The sequence below is a fragment of the Colletotrichum navitas genome (genome assembly GCF_030913465.1).
Source record: "Colletotrichum navitas strain CBS 125086 chromosome Unknown LY79scaffold_44, whole genome shotgun sequence".
NCBI lineage: Eukaryota > Fungi > Ascomycota > Sordariomycetes > Glomerellales > Glomerellaceae > Colletotrichum > Colletotrichum navitas.
Genome location: NW_026850590.1, coordinates 175,094 through 200,269, shown reverse-complemented (window position 1 = coordinate 200,269; position 25,176 = coordinate 175,094). Strand labels below are relative to the sequence as shown.

The following is a 25,176-nucleotide window of genomic DNA, read 5'->3' as shown; positions in this document are numbered from 1 at the left end:
GGGATGGGCTTTGTTTGCCATTTGATGATGTCAGAGTTGTGATGTCAAAGGCATGTCACTTTACGCTAACGGTCAATCCCCCGCATGGCAAACGCTCCAGGGCTGGGAATGGAACAAAATGAAGTCAAAAAGATATATTCTGTAAATTGATTCTACTTGCAAGTCTTTGCATCTCCATGTTCTTTGTTCTATTGCAGAAGCTCTAGGATATAAGGATGGTCAGGCGAGTCAGTCAAGCTTCGGTTGGCCGTTCTTGATGATCTCGGCCTTCTTGACGGACTGGATCAGACCGATGCCAACGGCTGCGCTCGCGCCCTCGTCGAGCTGCGTCGTCCAGAACGAGTCTTGACCCATGGCCCTCATCGATTTGCGTCTCTCCCGCTCGGCGACGGAGAGAAGCAACCCCTGTCGCTTGGTCGCCTCGATCTCCTCCAGGTGTTTCGCACGCCTGGCGTACCGCTTCTGCCTCTGCTTGCGGATCTGCTCCGACCCGATGCGCTGTAGCACGAAGCGCACCACGGACCGGAGCGCGAGGAAGATGTGCTCGCTGACGAAGATGGTGAGGGGCAGCGCCCACCACGCGCCGCTGCCGATGCTGTTGGTGCCAAAGAGGTGCACAATGGCGCCGGTCGTGAGGCTGCCGGCCCAGGTGAGGAAGTCAAGAGAGTTGATCCACGGGCCGATGCCGTCGGTCCGCACGGGCGCAGGCCGCTGGTGCTCCATGCAGATCTTGAGGAAATCCGTGCGCAGCTCGACGACGTTGTTGATGAGGAACCCGATGGGGATCAGCGGCCAGACGGGCGAGAAGAGAGCGAGGTAGCCGAACTGCAGCACGATCTCGGCGATGTCGTCCTGCACGTTGTACCGATCCAGCGTCGCCTGGTTGCGCGCGCTGCGCAGGAACCGGGCCTCCTCGGGGTCGTCCTCGACGATGGACATGAGCATGGTGTCCTTGGAGTGGGCGCGCCGCCACTCGCGATAGATACCCTGCGCCTTGTGCTTGAGGACGGGCATGATGTTTTCGTCGAAGAAGCCCGTGATCTGGCCGGTGACGACGAGGGCGATGACCTCGTCGCGGAGGCGGTCCGCGTTCACGTGGAAGGTCAGGTCATCGTCCATGTACTTTTGCCCGATAGCACCTAGAAAGCTCTTGGTGAGGCCCTCGAGCCAGGGGACGAAGGTGTCGCCGAAAGGCACGTAGATGAAGGCGGTGATTAAGATGGGCAGGTAGTTGGTGATGATGCTGAGGACGAAGATCTTTTGCGTCAGAGACATCTCGTGGTTGTCGGCGGTGCGATGGTTTTCGTAATTCGTGAGTGCTGTGGCAATGTCTTCGAGGGCGCTGCTGAGGTAGGGTATCCCGATGGCGAGCAAGCACGTTGGCACGTATTCCTGTGGAGGGCCGTCAGCGAGGGTTCACGTCCGGGAGGATGCCAAGACTCGGACTACTCACCATCAGGTTCTTGTGAGGTCCGTCGTAGCCTTCCGAGATGAGGACCTCGATGGCAAAGACGAGCACTATGATGGCGCCGAGAACTGCGGCGGAAATCATAACAAAAGGAATCTGCAGCAGTTGACGGGAAATCTGCTTCCACTTGGGGAAGTAGTGTATCTCACGACCGGTGTCATCCTCGATGACCTTTTCGTACTTGAACTGGGGCCGGTTGACCTTGACCTTGCCGACGCCCTGAACGTTCCAGCGGATGCTGAGATCAACCTCCTGGATCTTCCAGTACTCCAGAAATATGGTGCACCAGACACAGGTTGCGATTGCGTAGGTGAGGGAGTACTTGGAGAGGTATATCCAGGCGATGACGCCGGTGATGGCCGGGAAGGTGAGGAACAGGAGATATGTTTGGATAAAGGCAAAGTAGAAGGCGACCTGGATGTCGGTTTAGAGGGCAAGTGGGAAGCGAGAAAGAGTAGAATACAAGTACTCACCTTAGGGCCCCAGAGGTCGCGGATGTCATCGATGTCGTCCAATGTCAGGAACAGGCGCTTGCTAAGGTGCTTCATCAGAGACTGGTTCGTCCCCTCATTGTGCAGGGGAAAGATGGCCTTGACGTTCTTCCATTGCCCCGACTCTGGCGTGATCCCAGCGCCACCCAAAGACTTTGACCAGTTGACGAGATGATAGACGGAGAGGAGATCCTCGGCCTCGAAGGCGCCATCAACAACTGTGTTCTTGGTTCCGCCGGGATGCTCCGGGGCGATGCCATAGAGCCAGTCTTTGACCCTGATGGAAGTCAGCTGTGCTGGCCCAGAGGAGGGAGACGTGAGAGGGCGACTGACCTTGCCTTGTAGACGGTGTTCCCAAGCAGCTCTCGCGGGGCTTTGGCAAAGACGAGCAGGGTCTGGTCATAGCCAGCCCTCACCTCAGTCTGAAGGCCGGTAGATTGGAGGTCGGTTAGCAAGGTAGTGAGCTCCTGGACAGCTTTCTCGCAGTCTGGACGGAGGGTCAGCCAACTTTAGCAGCACACTGGAATGGTGCAGCGACAGCATACCGACTTCACTGGAATCGTAGGCAACGACATATGTGTCGTTGTAGGACTGCGGCGTGTGGGGAAGGTTGGCCAAGGGGTCTGACACCCCTAGTTTCTCCATTATGCCCATCCTCTCCCTCCACACCACTCGCGACTAGGCGAGGGGGGAATGCGTGATTATCTAGGTAGACAGGACGAACAGGACTTCGGTACAGCCGATGAGATAGGGGGTTATGGGTGGTGGGGATGAGGGTGATGGATCAACATCTCAGTGCCCGTCTCTCCACAGGAAGAACAGGTTATCCAGAGGGCGAGAAAGGGAGAGTGAGGGGCGGCAGATAGTGGGAATCTTGGAATTTCAACCCTGCTATGGCACGACGACGGATGAGGAAAAGGAAAAAGAAAGCGTAATGTGGCCCTCGCCTCGCCTCCCCTGGAAACGTCGGCACACAGCGCGTGCCGCGATGACCTCCCTCTGGCTCGAGCTTCTCTTGGCCCGGTCCGCTGTGCTCGGGGAACCGGCAGCTGAACGCGTCAGCGGCCCCGCCCGCCGAGAGTTAGCGCTGCCGCAGAGCCGCTGATCCAGGGTCCAGAACTCCTGCGATGTAGTTGCTGGGGAACCTTGGTTGGATTAGTGGTCGACGTGGCTTGGTTAGTCGGAAACGCCCCGTTCCTCGAGTTATGTTCTCGTCCCAGGCAGCTTGCACGTAGGCTTTCTCTTGGTGGGCTTGGTGGGGATGTCAATTCAAGTGTGGTCGAGCTGGAGATGACGTCTTGATACAGACACACGCACACACACACATGGACTTTTATACAATTTCCTGTCGGGTTTTACACATCCTCATGTTGGTCGAGTGGTCCGCCATAGGCGTGGCTCTGCGGCGCACGGGAATAGCGGAAGACTGATTGCAGGCCAGGGGGTGCGAGAATAAAGCCTATTTTCGCCAACAACGCTTTGGAGACGGCGGCCTTCTCGCTGACAACTGGATTGTTCGTTATGTGCAGCCCCGGAGAGCAATGTAGAGGTGGGAGAGAGGATTTGCGGCAATAAGGGCTGAAACTATATCATTGAGCGGCGGCGTTACCAATGCAAATGCAAATGCAAATGCTCATTATCATCCCCCGTCCGCCCCTTGTTTCAGAGTCTCTGCTAGGGCTGTAATCATCCCCGCAAATGAAGAACAATTTGGAGCTTTGATTGCGATGGCCGATCTTCTGGGGTCTCATTTATCGAAAGCGACGACCCGACATTGGCATGCGTTGTTAATTCAAACTCCAAGTTATAATTGCATGACGAAAGGCAGTCCGCCGCCTCCATTGTCCTCCTGGTCCTCTCGGAAAGATCAGAGCTAATCTTTGAAGACTTGCCGCATCAACACCGACGCCACCAAGGCTTTGATTTGTATAATAACGTGGCAGGTTCCCCGAGCTCCCTGCATCCGGTTGATGGCCTGCGCAGCGCCGCGCTGGAGACCGTCACGCCCACGGTCCGTGTCGAAGGTCGACAGGAGGGATCGAATGTATCGGTTGGGTCGTCCGAGGTTATCGTCCAAGGTGTCTCTGCGGATGTCTCTGCGGATGAACCTATCCGGGTACTGTCGGCCGTAGTCGAACTGAACGACCGTCCGGCTGATGATGACGTCGCCCAGGATGATCTCGTCGCCGGTCCCAGGATTGGGCACTCCGCCGCAGATTCCAGTCACGATGGCCAATCCAAGTCCCGTAAAGCTCGATCGCAGGCTGGCAGCGGCATTCGGGGAGCGATGTCTGCTGATTGGCGGGTCCTTTACTGACAACGCGTGATCAGGCCGCATGCTCAAGACCGAGGAAAAGCGTAATGTTGCAAACTCCTTGGGACGCATCGTGAAACCACGCCCAAACGACTGGACGAATAGCTTCACTCAAGCCCGATGGACCCGCAGACATTCAACGGTCCGCTGCAGGGCCAAAGCGTCGTCGCTGGCATGCGCGTATCGGGCGGGACGGCGAATGTCCACTTCCACCACTCCTCCGACCGCACACAGGACGCACGTGTGCGAATCTTGCCCTTCTCCCGTAACGAGGACGTTGTCATCCGTCCCAGCATCTTCTCGCAGCTTGATAAGCTGCTACCCCCCTCCGAATCCCGCAGCGCTGCTCTTTGGGGACTCGGCGGATCTGGGTGAGTGTTTTGTCCTGTCAAGTTCTCCGCGCACGGCAGAGCTTACGGGCCCAGGAAAACGCAGGTCGCCCTCGAGTTTGCCTACCGACGCACCGACATCGGCATCGAACGACGAAGAGCTGCTGAAGGCAGTGTGTCACTTCATTGAGTCACGGCCACGGTGGTTGCTCGTTCTTGATAACGCAGACGACCTTAGGCTGTTCGGAGTTGGTGTTGCACATGACAACTCAGCCACGCAATCCACACCAAAAAGCTTGTATTCCTGCATACCCAAAAGCCCTTGTGCGTCGATTCTATGGACGAGTCGCGATCAACGGATTGCCGGTAGTCTTGTTGGCCCATTGTGGGCCATTCAAGTCACTAGCATGCTTCCTGACGAGGCATACTCCCTCTTCGCGACGGTCAGGGGCAGCGCTTTAAACGGCGTAGAGATTAATATTGATGATGCTGTAGCGCTGCTTTCCGAGCTTCACTACATCCCGCTTCCGGTATCCCAAGCTGCTGCTTATATCAGAAGAGCAGCCACGCCAATTAAGAAATATCTGACCCAGCTTAGAGATGGCAAGAAGTGATAGGCCCTTCTCAAGAAAACCGGTTTTGATCGCCGTGGGCGCGAGGGAATCAGCAACAGCATATTAGAGACCTGGAATATCACCATCGAGCATCTCAAGGACGAAGACGAAACGGCAGTCAAGATTCTGAATATACTGGCGTATATTACCAACCACACCATCTCAAAGGATATCATCAAGGCCGCAGCAAAAGCAGCAGTAAGCCTGCTATTAGGAGCGAGTATCGACAGCCGGATGCAGTCATTCACAGACGACGACACCGCCGACGACACCGCCGACGACACCGACGACAATGACGACGTCACTGAAAAGGCAGTCACTCGGTTGCGAGAATTTCCATTTCTGTACATGACAGTGAGCACTGATGGCGAGCCAATGTTTGATACGCACCAGCTTGTGCAGAAGGCTACACTGTACAGCCACCGTGTGTGGGACTCAATACGCTATCAAAGAACGGCAGAGCAAATGATGAGGAAGCTATTACAAGCAGGCCCAACAAACTTGAAGAGGTGTATTAGGACATATGTACCCCACATGGTACAAGCTTTTTCGCTGTCGGGTGATTTACCTGGGCAGGACCTTCAAAGAGTCCATATAATATGTGAGCTCTCAAATGCCTGTGGAAACAAATCTACTTCGCTGCCTCAGTTTGCTGCCGTTCTTGAACAAAAGCCATGGGATGGGCAGCAGAGGCAACGAGAGAAAAGCAAACACACTGCCGGCCCAGTGAATGCCGAGCTTCTCGTACATTTGTATGGTGAAGAGTGGGAACACAGCGCCCATTGTGTAGCGAAGGATACCATTGGCGGCGAGAGCTAGGAGTTGCAATTAGCAATGTGATCGAGCAAGGGCGGTGGGATGACGAACCAGACGCTGCAGCTCTGGGCCCGTAGAAGTCCACCATGTAAGTGATGACTGACAACTAAGCCGTTTCATTAGTATCCCGTTCGCTCAGGGTTGAAATGAGATGTCGGCTCACGAAAAGACAAAAGGCGCCAAGCCCGAATGGAATACCAGCCGCGACAAGAGCAGCCCAGTTACCGCCTTCACGTGCTTCCCAGGCATACCTACTCCAACGATCAGCAAATCAATTTCTGACCGGGACTCTAAAGCCTTCATAAGGCTACCAACGTACCAGAACAGCCCAAAAGGGATTAAAACGCTGCCCACAAGAGCAGCATACAGCCGCTGCTCCGGTGTAGCTGTTCCAGCCCGCACGGCAGGCATCCGGAATCTAGCATCAAGGAACCCATATACCAAGGCAGCTAACATGTACCCAATAATGATGCTGATGAAACTCAACCCTACTTGGCGGGGGTTGGATCCGTAGTAACGCTGAAGAACGTAAGAGCAGCTGGCGAAGTAGCTGAAAATCATCGCGTACGCGTAGGCAGTGTAGAGGGCCAGAGACGAGACGATGATCTCCGTAAAGAGCATTTTAGTCGGCCTCATGACAGCCGTCTTGGCGAGACCCCCGAGGCGGCTGAGGGTCACCGTTGGTTCCCCGTTCTCCTTCCGCAAGATCCAAGACTTCGACGTCTCCCTCATCAACAGTATACCCACCCAAATCGGGGCACCGACCATGAGGAGGACATACTGCGTCCACCGCCAGTCGCCGCCCCTAGCTTCCAAGACATACGCTCCGGCCAATGGACCGAGTGTAGGTCCCAGAAACGGGCCGAGAATGAACAGCAACGACGCGGCCGTGCCCTTTCCCAGCTCCCACACATCGGCGATCGTGCCAGCGCCAACGGCTATCCCCGCAGAGCCCAGCGTCCCTGCGAGGAAACGGCACGCTAGGAGCGCGGGGAACGTTGTCGCGGAGGAGGAACCGCCGAGGAACGCGAGGAGAAACGTGCAGGAGACAGCGTAGAGGGGCTTGCGGCCAAAGACCTCGGAGAAGGGGGCCATGAAGAGGGGCCCGAAGCCGAGGCCGAGAGTGTAGAGAGTCAAGGGGAGGATTGAGCGAGTGCGGGAGACTGAGAATTCCTGCATGATATGTGTCGTCGCTGGTACGGTTATCGAGGTCGCGAAAGTGCTGCACGTGAGTGCTGTTAGCGAAGACTGACCACGCTGGGCCGAGCGGCATTGAGAGAAGGGTAACAAAAGGGACAGATACATTTCAAAAGCAAGAAAACAGGGGATTGCGGTGTGAAGGATCCTCATAGCGGTGCTCCAGTTCCTGGGATTTCGTATCTCGCGAGGGTCATCCCATGCTATCTGTGGCTGCTGGCTGTCATCTTCGAATGATGTGGTTTCGCCTTCCACCTGCTTTTCAACATCTGTGGCCGTAACACCGGCTTCTTGCTGCTGCGGCAGCGGGTTTGAGTTGAACGTTTTTTTCATATTCGGTAGTAGGATGGTTGGTTCGGTATCCTGAGTACAATAAAGAGCTCAGCAGCTCAATGATGACAACGGTGTTGTCATAGGAGCGAAAAAGTGTCCAAATGTGGACCATCGATGTTATTTGTTCCCATTGCATATCGATGTTGCCATGGTACTGTTGCCAAGGAGTTGAAATTGATTACCAATATAGGTTAGTTAACAAATTTTGGATGGCATGTGGGCAGAGCCAACTGCTCACGCATGGAAGAATTATAATCGAAGTGTGGCTATTGACAGCTTTGGCATCAGTGATCACTTTTCTTTTCACCAATACCGGTGTCAGGGCCGGTGGCCCTCGGCATGGCGGCAGCGTGCTGATGTGGATGATTAGTGATCTTGTTGGAATAGTAATCCGCCTCGAGGGTACTGCAGGAGCACCTTCACTTGATTTGATGGAAACAGCAGACTCGGTGCAGAGGCAAGAATTCAGTTAGCTATTTAAAGTCCAAATATATTCCACCCGCGTTTCGAAAAACCCTCTTTCATTTTATTCACAGCCGACTTTACAGAACTAACTTCGATTTCATGTTACCTCGTGATCTTTGAAGTCCGTTGTGCTTCCTTAGGCCTCTACCGGGAACATCTAGTCGGGTTTAGTGATTAGTGAACCGATGACCCTCAGAGGACGCGTTGATAATAATATTCCGAGGTACACTTGAACGGAAGGGCAATTTAGAGGGATGCGTGTAATTAAGTACTACGTACCTAGACAGGTCATGCTTTAGACTCAAGCTACTCATGAAAGGGCAAGTAGAACAAGATCTCATCAGAATGATGCTACTTAGATAAACCGCAGCGTTTGGTCATCATGATTGTACTATAGTTGTCCTATCAAGAAACTACGTATGAACCGGAGGATTGGTAGAAGTACTCATCCCAAGTGGTCTGTGCGGGCGGTACGCAATATCTGTAACGGCCACAACTGATATGAGCCACACGACGTTATTACAGCTTCATGACACCTACTTACGTATATAGATTTACTAGTCCAGTTGAAATCGACATTACTAGCGACTGACTTTGCAGTCGACACAGTCTCCATGCCCACCTCTCGGTCGTAAAACTGCAATTGTCCAAGGATACCTCGGTATAGAAATGGCAGTCAAGCCCCCTTAGATGACACACGAAAAAGAATCGATGCTCTCATTCCGGCTCAACACAACCTTTTCATATTCAAATACATTCCCACATCACAATACCATTTCGATGTAACATGACGTGGTAAAGCGGGTTCCCGCGAAGGAACTTTCTCAAGTTAGAGACACTTCCCTCACGGTTCGTGATCCTCTTCTTCGAGTCAAGCACTAACCAGATCGGAATAGCCGTGAGGGATGGCAAACTTGAATACAGGAAGCACAGAAAATGGGTTTGGTGGAGGCTCGAACACGTTCCCGAATGTCTGGACACAACTTGGGCATGTAGTGAGCCCCTTCTTTATCTACGTGACAGGCGACTAAGTCGAGTGCTTGCTTGAGTTCTCGGCCTTGCCAATAGGATGTCAGCCGGTGGTTCTTGCAGCAGAACCCCTTGGACGATATATTCAGCAGTGCGTCGTTTTCAACGAACATCTCAAGCGCGGGCAGATTGCTACACAACAGGAATATCCGGTAGATTGAACATTGTGGAGCCGAGGGCATCAGTGCGTTTCCGCATTGTTCGAATGTGGCTTCCGTAGACCTGTAAGCGCTTCTACAACAAGCTTATAACTGGCACAATCCCTCTGGCGTCTGCGAGTCGGTCTCGACCAAGCGCACAGAGAAAACTTCCTGCTGCTTCGCCGCCATTTCGAGAACATGGTCGGGGAGCCTTCTCCAGGGACGCTTGCAAGACTGGTGATGCGTATTGCATGCTGTTAACCACTTGCACATCTTCTCAAAAGACTTGATAGAACTAGTACGGATATTGGTGCTTTGCCATAATTAGCGTCATGCCAAGCAGGCTGATGACTAATATGTGAGTACCTAGGCATTACATGGTGGGATACTTTAGTATATAAAGGGCAAATTACCTGCTCACTCGGCCACTCTGTTATTACACGCCCCTTTCCTCGCCTCTCAGTCACAATCAGTCATGGTGAACCTTTCAGGACCATTTCAAACAACACACTACTACCAAGTAGTTGAACCATACCTAAGACATGGAGAAAAAAGCGGGAACAGACAGTATCTGGCGCACATTCTACAGAACTGGAACCCCAGCATCGACCCGGACAACGATATCGGCTGGGCGTTACATTGGGCCATCTTCCTGGGAGACGACGCGGCTGTGAGAATGATGGTGGACGCTGGCGTGAGTACTGTCTTAAGGGATCAACAGGACCCTGGATTCACGCCACTCTTGGCCGCTTCGCAATATGGCAAACTCGAGATGGCCCGTCTATTTTGGGGACTGCTCGGCCCAGAAGGGCGCTTTCTCCCCAAGAAAAGAGGCAAACCTATCCCCGACTGCCTCCAAGTGGCTTCTAGGAACAACCATCCAGATCTCACCGCCTACTTCCTCGACGTCTGGGACGGTTGGGACAAGGAGGAGAGGCGCAGAGCCCTGCACGACGCGGCATGGGCGTGGTGCGATGACGCCGTGGCAGTGCTGCTGGCCAAAAAGCCCCCGTACGAACCCGATGCCATTCAAGATGTTCTGGAGAGGGCTGTCGGCAACAGGATGATTCTTCCCGAACACGAGACAAAGCCAGCACCAACTGCCGCCGACGCAGCACACCAACGACGGCTGGTCAGCCGGCTCATTGACGCTGGCGGAGATCCGGACGGCGAGGACCGTCGTTCTCGCAGACCCCTGATTCACACAACGCTGCTATCTCATCAATGCACCGGCGCCCTCGAAGCGCTGCTGGAAAGGGGAGCAACCCCCAATCGTCTAGACGCCCGCGGCAAGACGCCTCTCAGCTACGTGTTTACGCCCCTCAGAAGAGAGCGCCCTGATACCGCTGCTCTTGAGGCTCTTCTGCAGCATGGCGCGCTTCCCGAGCTGGCGCACGCGGCCGGGGAGACACCGCTTCACGCCGCCGCCAAGACGGGAAGCCACGAGCAGCTCCAGCTCTGTCTTTTGCATTGCCGCGGGGAGGGCGTACAGCTACGGAGCTCGCACCAAGAATCGCTCCTACATTACGCCGCAGCGGGAGGACAGAAAGACACGGTCGATTTCTTACTGGGCTCTGGCCTGGAGGTGAATGCGGCCAGCAGCAATGGATGGACCCCTCTTTTGTGCGCCCTGACGCCGACCATAGGGAAGAGCACAGCCAGCATGTGCGAGACGGCCGAACATCTGCTCCAGCGTGGCGCCGACGCTCGCGTCGTGACTGACGAGGGGTGGACCGCCCTTCACGCCTTGGCGTCTTGGCCAAAGGGGAGGGACTCGGAGACCGCAGCCGAGGTGGTGAATCTTGCGCGCAAGCTGATCGAGGGCGGCGCCCCCATCGACCTCAAGTCGCGAGTGATTCGTAGCCCATCGACCACTCCGAGCATGTTATGTGATGTGTGGGGTTTCCGGATGAGAGAGTTCGTCGTCAACGCCATCCCGTCCCCGCAGGATCTAGGACAAGCGCACACCACTACACCACTCATGTGGGCCAAGAGGTGCGATTCCACAGACGTCCTGGACGTTTTGACGGCACATCAACCCGCGGATAAAGGTCCACCCCAGGTCTGATGACCCGTTGAATTAAGGGCCTCCTCAAGAGTTTAGCGGTTCGAGGCTGCAGTGATGTTGTTTCGAGGCCAGAAAAAGGCAAAAGTATATATTCATTCCCCAAAACCATAGATGCGGCTCTACGCCTGCAAGGTCTAGATTTCCTTCCTAAGAATCGAAATATCATGGTTGTTAAAGGCTAGGAAACAGCCATTTAAGGTAGGTTAAAATTGCTAAGACAATAGGTCGCGCAGCTCGAATGGCCGTAGTTGCAGGCCAGAGTTCTACTACTAAAAGGAGCGCGTTTGGAAATTAGCAGAAGAGTAGTAGGGTCTCAGAGTGATATTTTATCGCTCTCTTCCGCCACTAAGACTGCTCAGGCCAATGCCTCCAACTGCCACATCGTCACCCATTCTCCCTCTAGAATTAGCACCAAGTTGTCAAACACCCAGGAGTCCAAACTCCAGAGCATCATCACAAGCAAGTTGCAAGGCAATAAAGCTATTACAGACGCCAAGATAGCGCAGGACATTGTCCCTTATAGCACGCGAACCATTCGTACTGCCTGATCTAATATACTCTAACATAGTTCAGTTGAACCTCTACGTAAGGCGATAGGCCGACCTAAAGGTAACAGAGAACATGTGGCCAGCTTTGGAATACTAGCTAGGAAAGAATCCTTACATAAGTCAACAAGCCATAGCTAATTTCCTCAATAGGTAATACCACTTCAAGGTATTACTATTTACCAACAGTAGGACGCTACAACGAGCCGGCTGGACGAAAAAGGTGACCTAAAACATCGCAAAGGAGCGTAGCCAGGACTTTCGACACAACTACACCGAGCGGCGATTGCATTACAAGGTTAACTAGATGGTCTTTATTGATGAGAGCGGAAGCGATCGAGGCCCGGGGATACTGGAGCAAGGCTATGCGCTGCAAATAAGTACTTGCTGCAAGGGAAACTCGTCAAGTACTAGATTATATACACAAATTCATATCCAAAGTGTCATTGGTGCCAAGGATGCCGGCTCTGGTGCATGACTTGTGAGGCCTTCTGACGCACCAGGAAATGATGTGGTCATCACAATTAGCTAATCATGCATTAGCCCGAACGTTGTTTAACGTCGGCAACCTTGAAACCCGGCCAACACCGGAACACGTTCCAAAACTCCGTTACATTTCCGCCCCACGTCGCAGCCGCTACCGCTCAAATGCACCGCAGACCCGGCCGCCCTTACTGGCCAAGTTCGACGTAAGTAGATGTCATCTAATCGACTCAGCGTCGGCTATTCGGCTCAAAAAGTTCACCGAAATGCTCAAATCCAAGGATCTACATTCACCGATCCTGCCTCTTGACCACTTGCTTGGCACGAATCAAGCCGTGTCAAGCGATCCAATCAACAAAGTATCACCCGGAGTGTCACAACAGCCCGAAATCCGTCGTAATCATAGCCGATCCGGTTTGCTGTGGTGGCATGAAACAACACGTTCCGTCGTCCGAAATGCTGCGAGACGCTCAAGCCCCCGGTAAACACGGCTTCCCCCGCATGTGGTCGCTGGGATCGGCGTCATTAGATACAAGTGAACGGGAGCTTCTACAACTTTTATTGGTTGTGTGACACCTTGAATCCGTAGGCGTTTTCGGCAGGCGACTCGTTGGGATCTTGAGCGGGCGTGCTGCCGGGAGGGACCAGGTTGTAGGTGTGCTTTAATACTAAAGTATAAAGGACCGGTCCCCTGCCAAGATGCGAAAATGAAACCAAAGCTCCAAAGGCGCCTAGAGAGAGCCTAAAAATCGATGTCGGGATTGACAATACCACATTCATGATGATCATTCCATACGATATTCCAATGCTCAGCAACGTGCAGCTGGCAGTGGCTTTGCCTACCTTCCTGCTTGCTCTGGTAGACTTCAGAAGAAAAAAGATCATGGCAAAATACAGGCTGACAAACTCGACAGGTTATTATTCGACTACTTTCGAATATTGTCTATAATGTGTATTTCCACCCCCTCCGTGATTTTCCAGGGCCGAAGCTCTTCGCCGCCACACACATTCCATTCTCGAGGATGATTATCAGCGGCAAGTCGCATAAAATACTCGCAGGACTGCATGAACAGTACGGCGCTTTCGTTCGGATCGGCCCGGATACCATCGACTGTGCCGACCCGCGCGCGTTCAAGGACCTGATGGGCCACAGCAAAGGCGGCGGCGGGATGGAGAATTACAAGGACCCCATCAGCACGAGGAACAGGCCGCGCAGCATCATCAACGCTGGAAGAGAGGACCACGCTCGTATGCGTCGGGTCCTATCGCACGGATTCTCTGCCCAGAGCATGGTGGAGCAGCAGCCCCTGATCCAAAAGCAGATCGACTTGTTAATCCAGCGCCTCCATGAGCACTGCGAGGATGGAAGGGAACCTTTAAACATGGTGGCCTGGTACAACTACACAACGTTTGATATCATTGGCGACCTGGCCCTTGGAGAGCCGTTTGGCTGCCTTGAAAAGTCTGACTATCACCCCTGGGTTGCATCGATTTTCAATGCTATCCACGCGAATGTGTACAGAAATCAGCTTGGCCGCTACTGTATCACGCAATCGTTTGCGAGGAGGCTCATTCCAAAAAAGCTGAAGGAAGGACTGGTGTTTCACGAACAATCAAGTCATGAGAAGATCCAGAGGCGCATGGCTCTCGGCGAGTCAAGGCCAGATTTCGTCCAGTCCATGATGATGAAGGAGGGCAGTTTGGTAAACCTCCTTTGCAACAATTATTGAAGCAGCTCTGCGCTGACCTATCGTGATTTTAGGCTATGTCTGAATCAGAGATTGAAGAAACTGCGAATACTCTCATCCTCGCTGGTTCAGAGACTACAGCATCTGTGCTATCTGGTGTTACGTTCTTCTTGACAACACACCCGGATGCCATGGCAAAACTGGTCAAAGAAGTCCGGACATCGTTTAGCTCCGAAAAGCAAATTGACGTTCTTAGCGTACAGAAACTCCGTTATATGCTCGCAGTTCTTGACGAGAGCATGCGGCTCTACCCTGTTGTACCTATAGGTCTTACTCGTATTGTTAAGCCGGGAGGGGACTACATATGCGACAGATTCGTACCAGGAGGTGTAAGTGGACCGCATTCGGTACCTTCAAGTGCATCAGTAACCTGAAGCTAATTGACAACAGACCAGAGTATTGGTATCACAGTGGCCCATGTACTACAACGCGAAGCACTTTGCGCAGCCGGAGTCCTTCATCCCAGAGCGATGGCTCGGGGATGCACGGTTCGCGGACGACAACAAGAGTGCCCTGCAGCCCTTTTCAGTTGGCCCTCGTAACTGCATCGGACGCAAGTAAGTGCAAAAGTCTCTCCTACCTGTGGCATGTCTCCTTCTGACCTGGAATGAAAATAGCCTTGCGATGTCGGAAATGAGAGTGATCCTCGCCAAAGTCATCTGGAATTTTGACATGGAAATCGCAAATGATAGCAGAAACTGGACCGAGCAAGAGCTGTTTGGGCTTTGGAAGAAAGGCCCTTTGAACGTGTACTTGACGCCTAGAAAGGAAGAGTGAGCTTCTCTACCTAGGTATGTTTTGGATGATTCAGGAGATCATTAGCCGAGAAAGATAGCATCACACGGTATCCGATTCATTGAGTGAAAGTATCCGATACATCAGGTGAACGATGCATGAAAAAGAATAAAGTCATCCAGAGTGCGGGACGGAAGGTAAGCCGCTACTGGGATGGCTCGAGGAAGTCGGCCCGCCATCTGTGGCTACTCGGCATTGTAACAAGTATATTTCAAGGTATGTCTATGCAACTTCGATCGATTATTTAGGGATATTAGTCTCGAGGAAATGGATCTTTACCTCTCAGAAACAACTTTTCCATTCCTAGCCGTTGCGCATGGTTGCGTAGACGGCTATCCAAGGTGTAGCAGACAGAACCGCAGACAGAACCGTCGGCAGCAAAAGTCAGCGAATTGGCGATAATATAACCATTGAATTCAAAAGCCTCTATCAATAGGAGCAAGAATAAAAAGTCACTCCTCTGAAATCTTGGGTACTTGGCTTCGAGATATACATCATGGGTCTGCCTTACTGCCATAGGTCATAATCGATGCATATTCAAGCTAAAGTGAGTTGGGTCTAGGTAGAAACATGAGACAGGCAAATTATGACGTAGATTTAACCAATCACTGGAATTGCTGCTGGTATCTTGGCGTCAGCATGGCGGTGCGACTACGGCGCTGAGATGCTGTCCATCTTTTTGCCTGAAGTTGTCTCTGGACATATAAGCAAATGATACCACCTTACCGACGAAATTTAGATGATTTCACCAGATCTTAAAACTTTTTCTCTATGAATGCGTTCATCTAGCCTCATTCTCCAAAAAAGAAGATACGCTAAAGATAAGAACTCGAAACCCTTTGACCCAGACCCAACGGCGATTTTTGTTGCAACAACCCGAAGCGAACCAACCGTAGGACGATCCCTCTCACCAGTGAGAGACCACACTGAAAAATGTCTGGCATCCCATTCACCGCAGGGAGCGAAGCAGCTGGTGGCTGGCCCCCGCATCGCGGTCCCCGTCCGGCGTTCGAGCCTGGGCCGGCGGATATCAAAGCTGCCAAGAAGGCCGAGAAAGAGGCAGAGAGGGAACGTCGGACGCAGGAAATGGGGCCGTCATTCGCCGAAAGCATTGTCAAAACCATCAAGACCAGCATCGTCGGGAAGGTGCTCGGTTCCGACGCAGGCAAGCCTAAGAAGCACAGGGTTGAGCGCAATAGGGATGGCGTTCCTATCAATTAAGTCATTTGGAGACTCGAACGCCCTGCATAACTATAGCAAGGATGTTCGGCGTCATTGAGGAAGCCCTGGGGTCGATACTTTGAGTATTAGTGGCCGAATTGTAGACTACTTACGTCAAAGCGAAGCCATCAGACTTCCACCATATCACCATGTACAACACGACCCCTGGTGCTTTGCAACACAATGATCGTCAAGGGAAACAAAGGAACTTGACAGCTTTGCATTGCGAGGTAGACATCCCGCTAGATAATCATGCAAAGTCAATCTATCAATCAAACAGACTGCGTCTGCCATTCAGCGTGCAATTGTGCACTTCCTCGACACATGACCTTGCTGCGCCCAAGGATACGGACCAACCTTGACTCACCCCGCTTGATAGATGTTAGCAACACTAATACCTCGTTTGGCTGAATGAGGTCCTGAATCACACATTTCTTCTGGGGCGTTGGGCAATGCGTGGGGCAGTGCGAGCTGCGCCCAGGCTGTGCTCCTCAGGCTACGTCACACGCCGATCACGCCGATCCGGTCCCGCAATGCTGGCTGAACTATTGCCCGTGAACAAAAAGGTACCGTATACCACGAAAAGCCCCTTGGAGCATGACTGAGGTAAGGTCACAAGGGGCGGAACTGGCCCCGGTACCCCGGACATCCACAGCTCCAGTCAGATGGGTAGATTTGGTGTTGTCTCTACATCGTCTTACCCTTTCCGCACATGCACAAGTCGTCCCCCGCCGGGGCTGATTTAGGCGACAAGTTTTCAGAATCTTTGATTGGCCTGTTCGGGCATCTATGACTCCATCCTGAGACCCAGCCTGATCCTCCCTGCGCTAGAAGCCCTATAGAAGGTGGAGTTGTCGGCGATCATGGGCATCAAAGGCTCGTCGCCAAAGCTTGTGTCTCGCTCTCAAGGCAGAATCATAATATGGGCTATTCATTTTTATTTAACTACGCAGCTCTTTCCTCTGTGGATTGACCTTTCCTCATCCACAACATGAGAATCAGTTACCCTCCCTCCTACAACAAGCACACTTATCGCCCAATCACATCAACACTACGAAACAAATCCTCTACCATATATCAATGAGAAACGAAGCAACACTTTAGCTTCAATTTACTCATTCATACGTATAGACATAGCTGATATGTGCTTACCGTCTCGCTCCAAGAAGAACGCTAATTACAGCGGTTCGGACTACAAACCCCGACCCGCCATGGCTTACAACAATTACAACCACAATGGAGGCCGTCATGGGCGTAGAAGATATGGTCATGGCGGCAGAGGTAATACACCCGCTTACTGGGGCTATACCGCTGGTGATGGCGGCGGCAGTCACGGACACGGAGGTGGTCATGACGGCGGCGGCGGAGGTGGCGGCGGCTGTGATGGCGGAGGCGGTGGAGGCGGCGGAGGGTGCTAAGCATTTCGAGACGGGAAACAGTGAGGAAGCAAAAGGTTTGGACGTGCTTTGATTACTTGTATTTATGATACCTGTTTCACGAAGACAATGAAGAGAAATCGTATTCACTACTTCCTCATTGCCACGGCGCCTCATCACGACCCTATTTATTCCCTTATTATCAGATCCATTGCGGCACGTGGTTGCGTCAACACACACTGATGCTGATACCATGCTTCTTCATAACCCAATCTAACCCCCGTGGACCAAAGGCGCGAGGATCCTTGTCTTCCCATAGAAGCTGCACCACTCTCGCGGTCTCCCGTACCGCCCCCGGTGCTCGTGGGTTAATGTTCAGCCCGTATCGAAAGGCTTCGACATGATGCCTCTTGCTGCAACATGATGCCAAAACCATCACAGGCCACAGCATCATTCGTCGCAAGGGCGACTTGCCAGAATAAAAAGCCCAGCAAAGCGGAAGCATCTTGTCTATGCGCACCTCGATCTCAGCAACGAGCTCGGGACTGTCCAGGAGGTTGTCGTGGAAAGCAGCGTGGAGATAAATGATCAGGGCATTGCGGTAGATGTTGGCAGCGGTCGCCTGTTCGTACCGTGGGCTAAGGCCATCTCCTTCCAGAACGTCGGCGAATTCGTCCCATGAATTGAGCCTCGAAACAAGCGAACGATAAGACTGGTACAAACTGCTGGGCGCTTCCTTGTCAAGGTTTTCTGCGCGACGAGCTTCGATCAGCTTGGCGATCTCGGGTATCATTCCGAAAAGGCCATGCCCAAACCCAAGCATGAAACCACAGGACTTGTATTCGCCGAGGAAGGCAAGCGATTCGAGGAAGGGGTCCAAGTCCACTGGTTGATCATCCAGTTTGCCCCTTGGTGTTATTGCGAGCTCCAGGGCGAAAACTGTGTAGATTTCCAAGAGGAACCCATGAATATGCTGGAGCTTATGCGGAGACGGCCTGCGCGACTTGGCTGCCAAGGGAGCGACATATTGCCGGGTAGCTCTCAAATGGTGGTAGACTGCGCCGTTAACGTCCCCTTGTATCCCCTGCGTCTTGTTAGTCCGACATGTCGTCGACTTTCGAATGGCAATGACCTACTTCGAGAATACATAGAAGAAGAAGGACCAAAACAACATAGACTTGCTTGTCTTCCACGGCATTCCCGAGAGTCGAGCCTGCTTGTCCAGCAAGGACTTTCCGCAGCCCTGCCAAAGCCCGAGCATAATGACCACGGGCCACGACCTCCAGCTGGCGGTTTTTGGCATCTAGAACGGACATGTGGGCCCCTCCAATGGCCAGGACGCAGTCCATGATTAGGCCGTCAGACGCAGCCAGAGGAAGCACGTAATTGATGAACGGGTTGCCCTCCGAAGTGCGTCCTCGGACTAGAAGAAACGTAGTCACGGCTAGATACTGCTCATACGAAGGACGAGAAACCTCGTCCAGTTGAGACAAGGTACCGAACGTAAGTGACGACCGCAGAGGCGACATGGCTTTTGTGGCTTTGGAGCCGACCACGACGGCGGGAGAGGCGGTCTCAAAGTCGCTTTGCATTAGTCGTCGCCGGCTATGGGAGATCTCCTTCGCAGGTTCCTTCTGCAAGCCTGCTTTGCCGTTGGAGCTGGCTGTCGTCTCTTCGGGGCCGTCGCTCTTTGCAATGACGGGCCAGCTGCATTCCCTCCCACTCCGGCGGCACAACGTGCAGTCTGGTTTGACTTCGTCACATTTTTTGCGCCTTGTGCGACAGGTCAAACACCCCTCTTTGGATCTAGGGAAGTTTCGGCGGAATTTGGAGGGAAATCGTGCGCCTCGATAGGGAAGGCCTTGTTGTTCTTCCGCCAGGGATATGGTCCTCACTGATGTCGCCATCATACAAGTTGGCTGTATGAGTTGCGTGCGCGCGTAGATAGCTGGAGTGGCAGGCAACAGGCCAGAAAGGGACTCACGAGTCACGATAATGAAATAAACAACCACTAGCTACTCCGTATTTTGCCATTCAAACTTATATGGGACTTACCATGTTTGTATCATCCCCGCTTGTCTACGTGGGCCTCTCGCTTGGAGACACCGCCACTCTTGGCATCTTACTTGAGTATTTCATCGGTAAGGCAGACTTCCTGGAGCTCTCATTCATGTCAGCACTAATCCATCGACACGCGCTGCTAACCATTTTAAGCAACAATATGGGTGCGCAAGGCTACATTGAGTGGGCCCTTGTTATCTAAACGCTTACCGGTATTATTGGCAGTCGTTCTCCAATGCCCCTATTGGCTTCGTTTGCATAGGTGCCTTTGATGATTCTTACTGCCTAGAGCCTCTTTCACTGCAGCCAAGGATTACCACCCACCACGGTAATGAGCACAAGTATTTATATAGTAGGAAAGACAGGATAGCCATCCAATAAGCATATTGCTTGGCAATGGAAGAAACGGGCGGCAAAGTGATGATCTTAGCCTTCTTGGATATTACTGCGTCATCCTCAAAATAGACGATGAGCTCAAGTTATAATGGTTTTCCATCAAATGTAGGAGCGAGAACTTTTAATATTGTTGACTTGATTTGGCAAGCTACAAATGCGGGAGATAAGATGTCCCTATAACTCGTAAGTGGTCCAATATCTGATATTTACTTGGGTTGCTCGGCGTGAGTATCATTCAACATCCGCTGGTACGGGACCGAGCAACACAAGGTTGATACTTGTTCTCTTGAGTTGCATGTACCTCACAGCAGACTTTCCTCTGTATCTGTGCTAGTTCAGCAGGTGCGTAATTCTTGCGTCCATCCCGAAATCAGCAAGACCAACGTCATGCATGTACCAGAAGGTATAACTCTACCACTCACAGTAAAAAAGCAAGTGACGAACGCACTCTGAATCAGGAACGCTGTATGCGTATCAGCGGGGATATTCGAGCCGTCAAATATCTTTCAAAGCCACTGAATTCCGAATTCAATTTCAGTTTCCATAGTGTGACAGGCTTCATCCACCAAAGGATGAAAAGCGCGAAATTTGAGTTGATACATTGTTAGACATGTGTGCGGACCAATGTAGCTGAGAACAATATCAAGAAGAATCCATTGTTCTTGATTGCATTATTATAGCTACATGGCTTAATCTTTCATCAGGGTTGAGATATCGCTCTGTATTATTATCCTCTGGTATGATGGTTTGGCTTTTTGCTTTGAATTTTAGGTATGTTGCCGCAATCAGAACTCTACGATTAGATTTGATCCAATTTAAGTTCGCGTATGAACAACGTTCAGATTTGCAGTGAGAAACGTTTCCAGTCATTGGTTTTGCCTCATGGCAATTGATCTGTAGTGTGAACTTTGTACAGAACGTTGGTTAAACTAATATTATCTCTTTTCCGTGCCGCTAGAAATGGTCGGTTCTATGACCATGGTGCTCCGCTATCACCCACGGAAGACACTCCATGAGAGGCATCGAGAACGCATCTGTTTCTTACCTGAATTCCTTCAAGATTCTAATCGGTATTGTTATGTCGTAGACGCACTGTGTGGAAGCTGAATTGTCCAATTCAACATGCCAACCCACGAATCCGACTTGTATCTGCATAGACGAGTACTTGAAGACAGCCATCGGGTCATGTGTTGCAGAAAACTGCACCGTCATCGAGTCACTCCGTTTGTCGAACACGTAATACTTTCGTGAGATATAGATTGTCCTCAAGACAGATTTGGCCGCTCAGAAGCTCAACAACACCACAACTTATCCTGTGGGGAACCAGTGAGACGCAACGATATCCAGGCCCCACTCGTTTGGTCAACATCACTCTCAACGCCGTAATGGCTCGCCTTGTTGCGCGGACTCCCCTTGTGACCGCGCGTTTACAGTTTCTTGGGATGATGGGTGCATCTTTGTATCTTTTGTAAGTCTGTAGTTTTGTAGTACATCTGACTGTTCTGTTGCTCATGGACATATCATAGGTAGCCCTCATAGTCACTGATATATGCATGCAGCTATGTAAGCGGAACAGCAACCGCTTGTTTCACTGGACGCTAGCCAAAGGAAGAACAGCAATCGAACTGGGCTTTGGCCACGATATCTGGATGCTATGTCCGGAGCAAGTTACCCGGATTCTGATTGTTGGAAAACCATAAAGTTTTATTGAATTCGACGATATGCTAACTGGGTTACGAGGTCTTCTTCGTAGACGAGATCATGTATGCCATCATAATCTCAGTAACCAAGACGTCCATAATCCTTTTGTACCTACCCATCTTTCCAAAGCCGTGGTTTCGAAAGACCTGCCGGATGATTCTCTATATCACAGGGATATTCGGTGTATGGCACATTTTGCAAATTCTCTTCGTCTGCTGGCCCATGAGTTACAACTGGACATACTGGGATGGTGAACATAGCGGAAGAGTAAGTACAGCCCCATTCTATAGAGCTCGCCTCTCGTATTCGAAACTAGTAAAGCTGACTCTCCATATTGAAAAAGTGTGGCGACCGAAGATTGTTCTCTTCCATTAGTGCCGGCATCAACATCGCGTTGGATTGGTCTCCCTGCCTTCTCCCGATAACGCAGTTGTAAGCCACGGATTCGAATCCTAGGTTCCAGGGTATCATCTAAGGCATTCGAATAGTGTTGCCACGTCGTGGACAATCAAGACGAAAATCAACATAAGTCTTGTATTTCTCATCGGTCTTCTGTAAGTTTAGACTGGTATTTTGTCGTATTGAAATGTGTAATATTAAAACGGGTCGCTGGGAATAGTGTCACACTGTGTCTAGCTGTATCCGTCTGAGAACCCTGACAGAGTTCGGCGACACAAAGAACCCAGCTTGTGAGAACCTCTCCTCACTTTCTTTTATCTTCAGAAGTGAAGTGTGATCTCGGATTTTCGAATGTTAGCCATTCGGTATCGAAGATGACTTTAAGTATTTGGGCGTATGGTCCTTGGTTGAGCTCCGCCTGAGTGTTATTTATGCATGTATACCAGTATTGATGTCCTTTTGGCGCCGAGCATCACAATATTTTCGAAGTCGGAGCCCAACTTATATTCAAGGCAGAAATCAGCATCGCACCCGTACATCTTTCTCACAGCTACTGAGTCACATTTTGTCACCTAATATAGGGATAGCAGACCCGCAAGATTGCTCGGGGCTGCAAAGGACCTATACAGAGATGAATGAGAGAGACTTTAGACCTCGAATGACAACTACGGCGAAAGATACCCGAGAAATTACGACGTTTCGGAAACAGGATATTTTCCAGCAAGAAATAACAGTAATGCGTCTTTCGATAATATGTAAGCATTGAGCTATAAGGGAACTTGCTCCCTCTCGCAGAAATGGGCCTCTTCTTTAACCTATATACCCTAGTTTGCGCAGAGCCACCAGCTCTAGCTCAGTATTATCAGCAGTACTGAAGGACTCGACACCTGCAATGTTAGATGTTTTAGCGTATCCCATTTCGGCATCAACATAGGCGATCGTCTGCTCTCTTTCATGCCAAAGCTTTTGCACCAAATTTCCCACGTTCAGCTTGTTGGCCTCTTTCTTTGCAATGTCAGTGAGCACCATGGCTCGAATCAGTCTGGACCAGATGGGGCGCGCGACAGGAGCTGTCTCGGAGAGAATGCGACCCGCACTGCGCCTGTACAGACTATACCAGCTCCAGGACTGATTCTGCAGGCCCAAACATGTGTCCTTGTAACCCACCTCGAAAGCGAAGGGGAAAAAGCCAGCCATTTCCCAGCTAATGACGGAAACCAGCTGATAGGTCATCCTGTTGTTGTCGTCAGTGATGACCTCCCGGACGAGAATGTTTCGAGGCTCCAGGTTGTTATGACACAACACCGACATGTGCAACAACAAGTCGAGATCCGTCTGGGCGAAGCTGAAGCCGATTTCTTGCGGAGACTCCATCTGAATGGCCACAGAACCATCTGGCTTTTGATCTATGCTGCATCTGTTGTTCCCGGGGCTCAGTGTACGCATCAATAACGATGAGAAATCACGGAAGTAACCGTACGCAGGACCACCTACCATAGCAGAGCGCCCTGTCTTGATCCGCTCAAATGGTGTTCCTCGCAGAATGTCAGTTTCATCGTTGGCATTTGCCAGAGAAACATCTTTCAACTGGCACAAAGTGGAGACAACTTGTTCTACCAACGCCTGTCGCGAAGACTTATCCATGTCGTTCCATACTGACTCCAGTGTGCACGTGTGCATGTAGAACTGCGAGAGCATGTATGAGAGCTTGGTGCCTTTCTCAGTCTGGGTGTGACCAGCACCCCAGACCTTGGGGACCAGATAAGGGAGTCGTCGGTGGGCCAGCCTCTGCAACGCAGCCGTCGCGATGAGGGGGTTGCCATCCCGGCTCTTTTCAAGGCGGATGATGAGATGGGTCGGGAGACCACAAGGAGACTGGTCTTCTTCGAAGTAGGCCACAGCGGTGCATGTGTTGGAACTGTTAGAGATAATGCGGTACTTACAAATTGTGATACCATCAAGCTCAGAGATCCCGGAGAGGGTTGTGAGATCGGGGACGAGGCAGTCTTGAGCAGTTCCAGACATTTTGGTGAAAGTCTTGCTGGCACTAGCTTGTGGTTTGAGAGTGTAGGTGAGAGTAGGAGTCAGCGGTTGGCTGTGGTATTTGTATAGATGTTGACAACAACGGCTGTGGTTGATTGAAGATGTTCAGATTGTGATTTTGATTTCGAGGGGTTACTTGAGCGAATCCGTAGTATAAGTACTTTAACTCCACCTACAGAGACCAGCGCAAAATCCGTGGAAGAAAGTAGCATTGAATTTTTGTCTCTGTGAACAAACAAGACATAGGCTTCGTTGTTTGATTCTCACTTCTTGCGCTCCATTGACGATGGTAGTGGGGTTCGAGCCCGTTCAAGATGCTGGTTATGGAGAGTCGACAGAACAAAGCGCTGGGCCAGTCAAAGGCTCACCTGCAACAATCTCAAGTTCCACTACGACCTGTACAAATCCGAAAACACAGTTACCTTGTTTTATGTTTTACAAATAATCTGTTATACATTCTATCAATTATCCTAGATGAAGAAATCATGTCCCTAGAACAATCTGCATCTGAGTTCAATCATCATTTTTACGAGCTGTTTCTGGAATTATTATCCCTTTAGTTGCGAACTGACCTCACTAACCCCCGTGAGGGGTAGGAGCAAATCAGGCCACAGCAATTAACGCCGAAAGCTAATAGTTTCAAGCTACTTCTATTTATACAGCGTTTTGCCTATGCCAGAGGTACTAACAATCTCTACCTTTACATAAAGGTACATCACAGTCTAAGCAGCCCTGCTAGGTCCTTTGTTGCCGTAGGCCTAGATCTACTAGAGGCTTATTAGGCTAAATTGTTTACGTTATTGTATTACTCTAGGATATATTTATTAGGGTAGGCAGCAGCGAGGTCCTCTGGCTGGACCTCTTTGTGAATAGTACTGTAAATAGAGGTATCTGAATCAGAGGTTATTATTATTTTAGTGATAGTTTTAATGATAATGTTGGTGGTAATGTTGAAATTGGTGGTGGTTGCTAACAAAATAACATTCTAGATCAATGTACTGTCATGTATGTCCGAAAGTGAGGGATAAAAGTGGGGGTGGGTCCACCTAGGGGTTAGTGAGGTCAGTTCGCAACTAAAGGGATAGCCCAGTCAACTTTCCTTCTCCTTCGTATACTGTAAGACAGCAACTTTGCCCAGTTAAAT

General features: G+C 51.3%; 10 protein-coding genes across 10 annotated transcripts; 5 read left to right on the top strand and 5 right to left on the bottom strand.

The window, feature by feature from the left end:
* Nucleotides 1-63: 63 nt before the first annotated feature.
* Nucleotides 64-2,860, bottom strand: LY79DRAFT_558635 (calcium-activated chloride channel-domain-containing protein). The gene is made up of 5 exons (XM_060558197.1): nt 2,505-2,860; nt 2,293-2,446; nt 1,942-2,236; nt 1,454-1,882; nt 64-1,392 (listed from the first exon to the last, which is right to left on the bottom strand). The coding sequence occupies exons 1-5, from the start codon at nt 2,611-2,613 to the stop codon at nt 229-231; spliced, it is 2,151 nt and encodes a 716-aa protein (XP_060412486.1). The 5' UTR covers nt 2,614-2,860; the 3' UTR covers nt 64-228.
* Nucleotides 2,861-3,832: 972 nt separating this feature from the next.
* Nucleotides 3,833-4,345, bottom strand: LY79DRAFT_671056 (uncharacterized protein; the record flags this gene model as incomplete). The annotated part of the gene is made up of 1 exon (XM_060563866.1): nt 3,833-4,345. The coding sequence occupies one exon, from the start codon at nt 4,343-4,345 to the stop codon at nt 3,833-3,835; it is 513 nt and encodes a 170-aa protein (XP_060412485.1).
* A 48-nt stretch (nt 4,346-4,393) lies between these two features.
* Nucleotides 4,394-4,792, top strand: LY79DRAFT_671055 (uncharacterized protein; the record flags this gene model as incomplete). Its single annotated transcript, XM_060563865.1, has 2 exons — nt 4,394-4,644; nt 4,699-4,792. The coding sequence occupies 2 exons, from the start codon at nt 4,394-4,396 to the stop codon at nt 4,790-4,792; spliced, it is 345 nt and encodes a 114-aa protein (XP_060412484.1).
* A 1,346-nt stretch (nt 4,793-6,138) lies between these two features.
* On the bottom strand, nt 6,139-7,562 carry LY79DRAFT_591502 (major facilitator superfamily transporter; the record flags this gene model as incomplete). The annotated part of the gene is made up of 3 exons (XM_060561286.1): nt 6,139-6,283; nt 6,352-7,254; nt 7,336-7,562. 3 exons carry the CDS (start codon nt 7,560-7,562, stop codon nt 6,139-6,141), a joined length of 1,275 nt encoding a protein of 424 aa, XP_060412483.1.
* Nucleotides 7,563-9,649: 2,087 nt separating this feature from the next.
* On the top strand, nt 9,650-11,382 carry LY79DRAFT_635176 (ankyrin repeat-containing domain protein). Its single transcript, XM_060562253.1, has one exon. The coding sequence runs from the start codon at nt 9,672-9,674 to the stop codon at nt 11,262-11,264; it is 1,593 nt and encodes a 530-aa protein (XP_060412482.1). The 5' UTR covers nt 9,650-9,671; the 3' UTR covers nt 11,265-11,382.
* Nucleotides 11,383-13,097: 1,715 nt separating this feature from the next.
* Nucleotides 13,098-14,817, top strand: LY79DRAFT_518788 (cytochrome P450; the record flags this gene model as incomplete). Its single annotated transcript, XM_060555064.1, has 5 exons — nt 13,098-13,151; nt 13,207-13,995; nt 14,055-14,369; nt 14,431-14,597; nt 14,658-14,817. The coding sequence occupies 5 exons, from the start codon at nt 13,098-13,100 to the stop codon at nt 14,815-14,817; spliced, it is 1,485 nt and encodes a 494-aa protein (XP_060412481.1).
* A 723-nt stretch (nt 14,818-15,540) lies between these two features.
* LY79DRAFT_558623 (uncharacterized protein) lies at nt 15,541-16,424 on the top strand. The gene is made up of 2 exons (XM_060558196.1): nt 15,541-16,045; nt 16,170-16,424. The coding sequence occupies exons 1-2, from the start codon at nt 15,611-15,613 to the stop codon at nt 16,416-16,418; spliced, it is 684 nt and encodes a 227-aa protein (XP_060412480.1). The 5' UTR covers nt 15,541-15,610; the 3' UTR covers nt 16,419-16,424.
* A 1,156-nt stretch (nt 16,425-17,580) lies between these two features.
* LY79DRAFT_558619 (fungal-specific transcription factor domain-containing protein) lies at nt 17,581-19,452 on the bottom strand. Its single transcript, XM_060558195.1, has 2 exons — nt 18,569-19,452; nt 17,581-18,516 (listed from the first exon to the last, which is right to left on the bottom strand). The coding sequence occupies exons 1-2, from the start codon at nt 19,340-19,342 to the stop codon at nt 17,662-17,664; spliced, it is 1,629 nt and encodes a 542-aa protein (XP_060412479.1). The 5' UTR covers nt 19,343-19,452; the 3' UTR covers nt 17,581-17,661.
* A 1,990-nt stretch (nt 19,453-21,442) lies between these two features.
* LY79DRAFT_518794 (uncharacterized protein) lies at nt 21,443-22,026 on the top strand (the record flags this gene model as incomplete). Its single annotated transcript, XM_060555068.1, has 3 exons — nt 21,443-21,574; nt 21,630-21,857; nt 21,934-22,026. The coding sequence occupies 3 exons, from the start codon at nt 21,443-21,445 to the stop codon at nt 22,024-22,026; spliced, it is 453 nt and encodes a 150-aa protein (XP_060412478.1).
* Nucleotides 22,027-22,131: 105 nt separating this feature from the next.
* LY79DRAFT_650889 (uncharacterized protein) lies at nt 22,132-24,014 on the bottom strand (the record flags this gene model as incomplete). Its single annotated transcript, XM_060562550.1, has 2 exons — nt 22,132-22,142; nt 22,805-24,014. 2 exons carry the CDS (start codon nt 24,012-24,014, stop codon nt 22,132-22,134), a joined length of 1,221 nt encoding a protein of 406 aa, XP_060412477.1.
* Between the last annotated feature and the right edge of the window lie 1,162 nt (nt 24,015-25,176).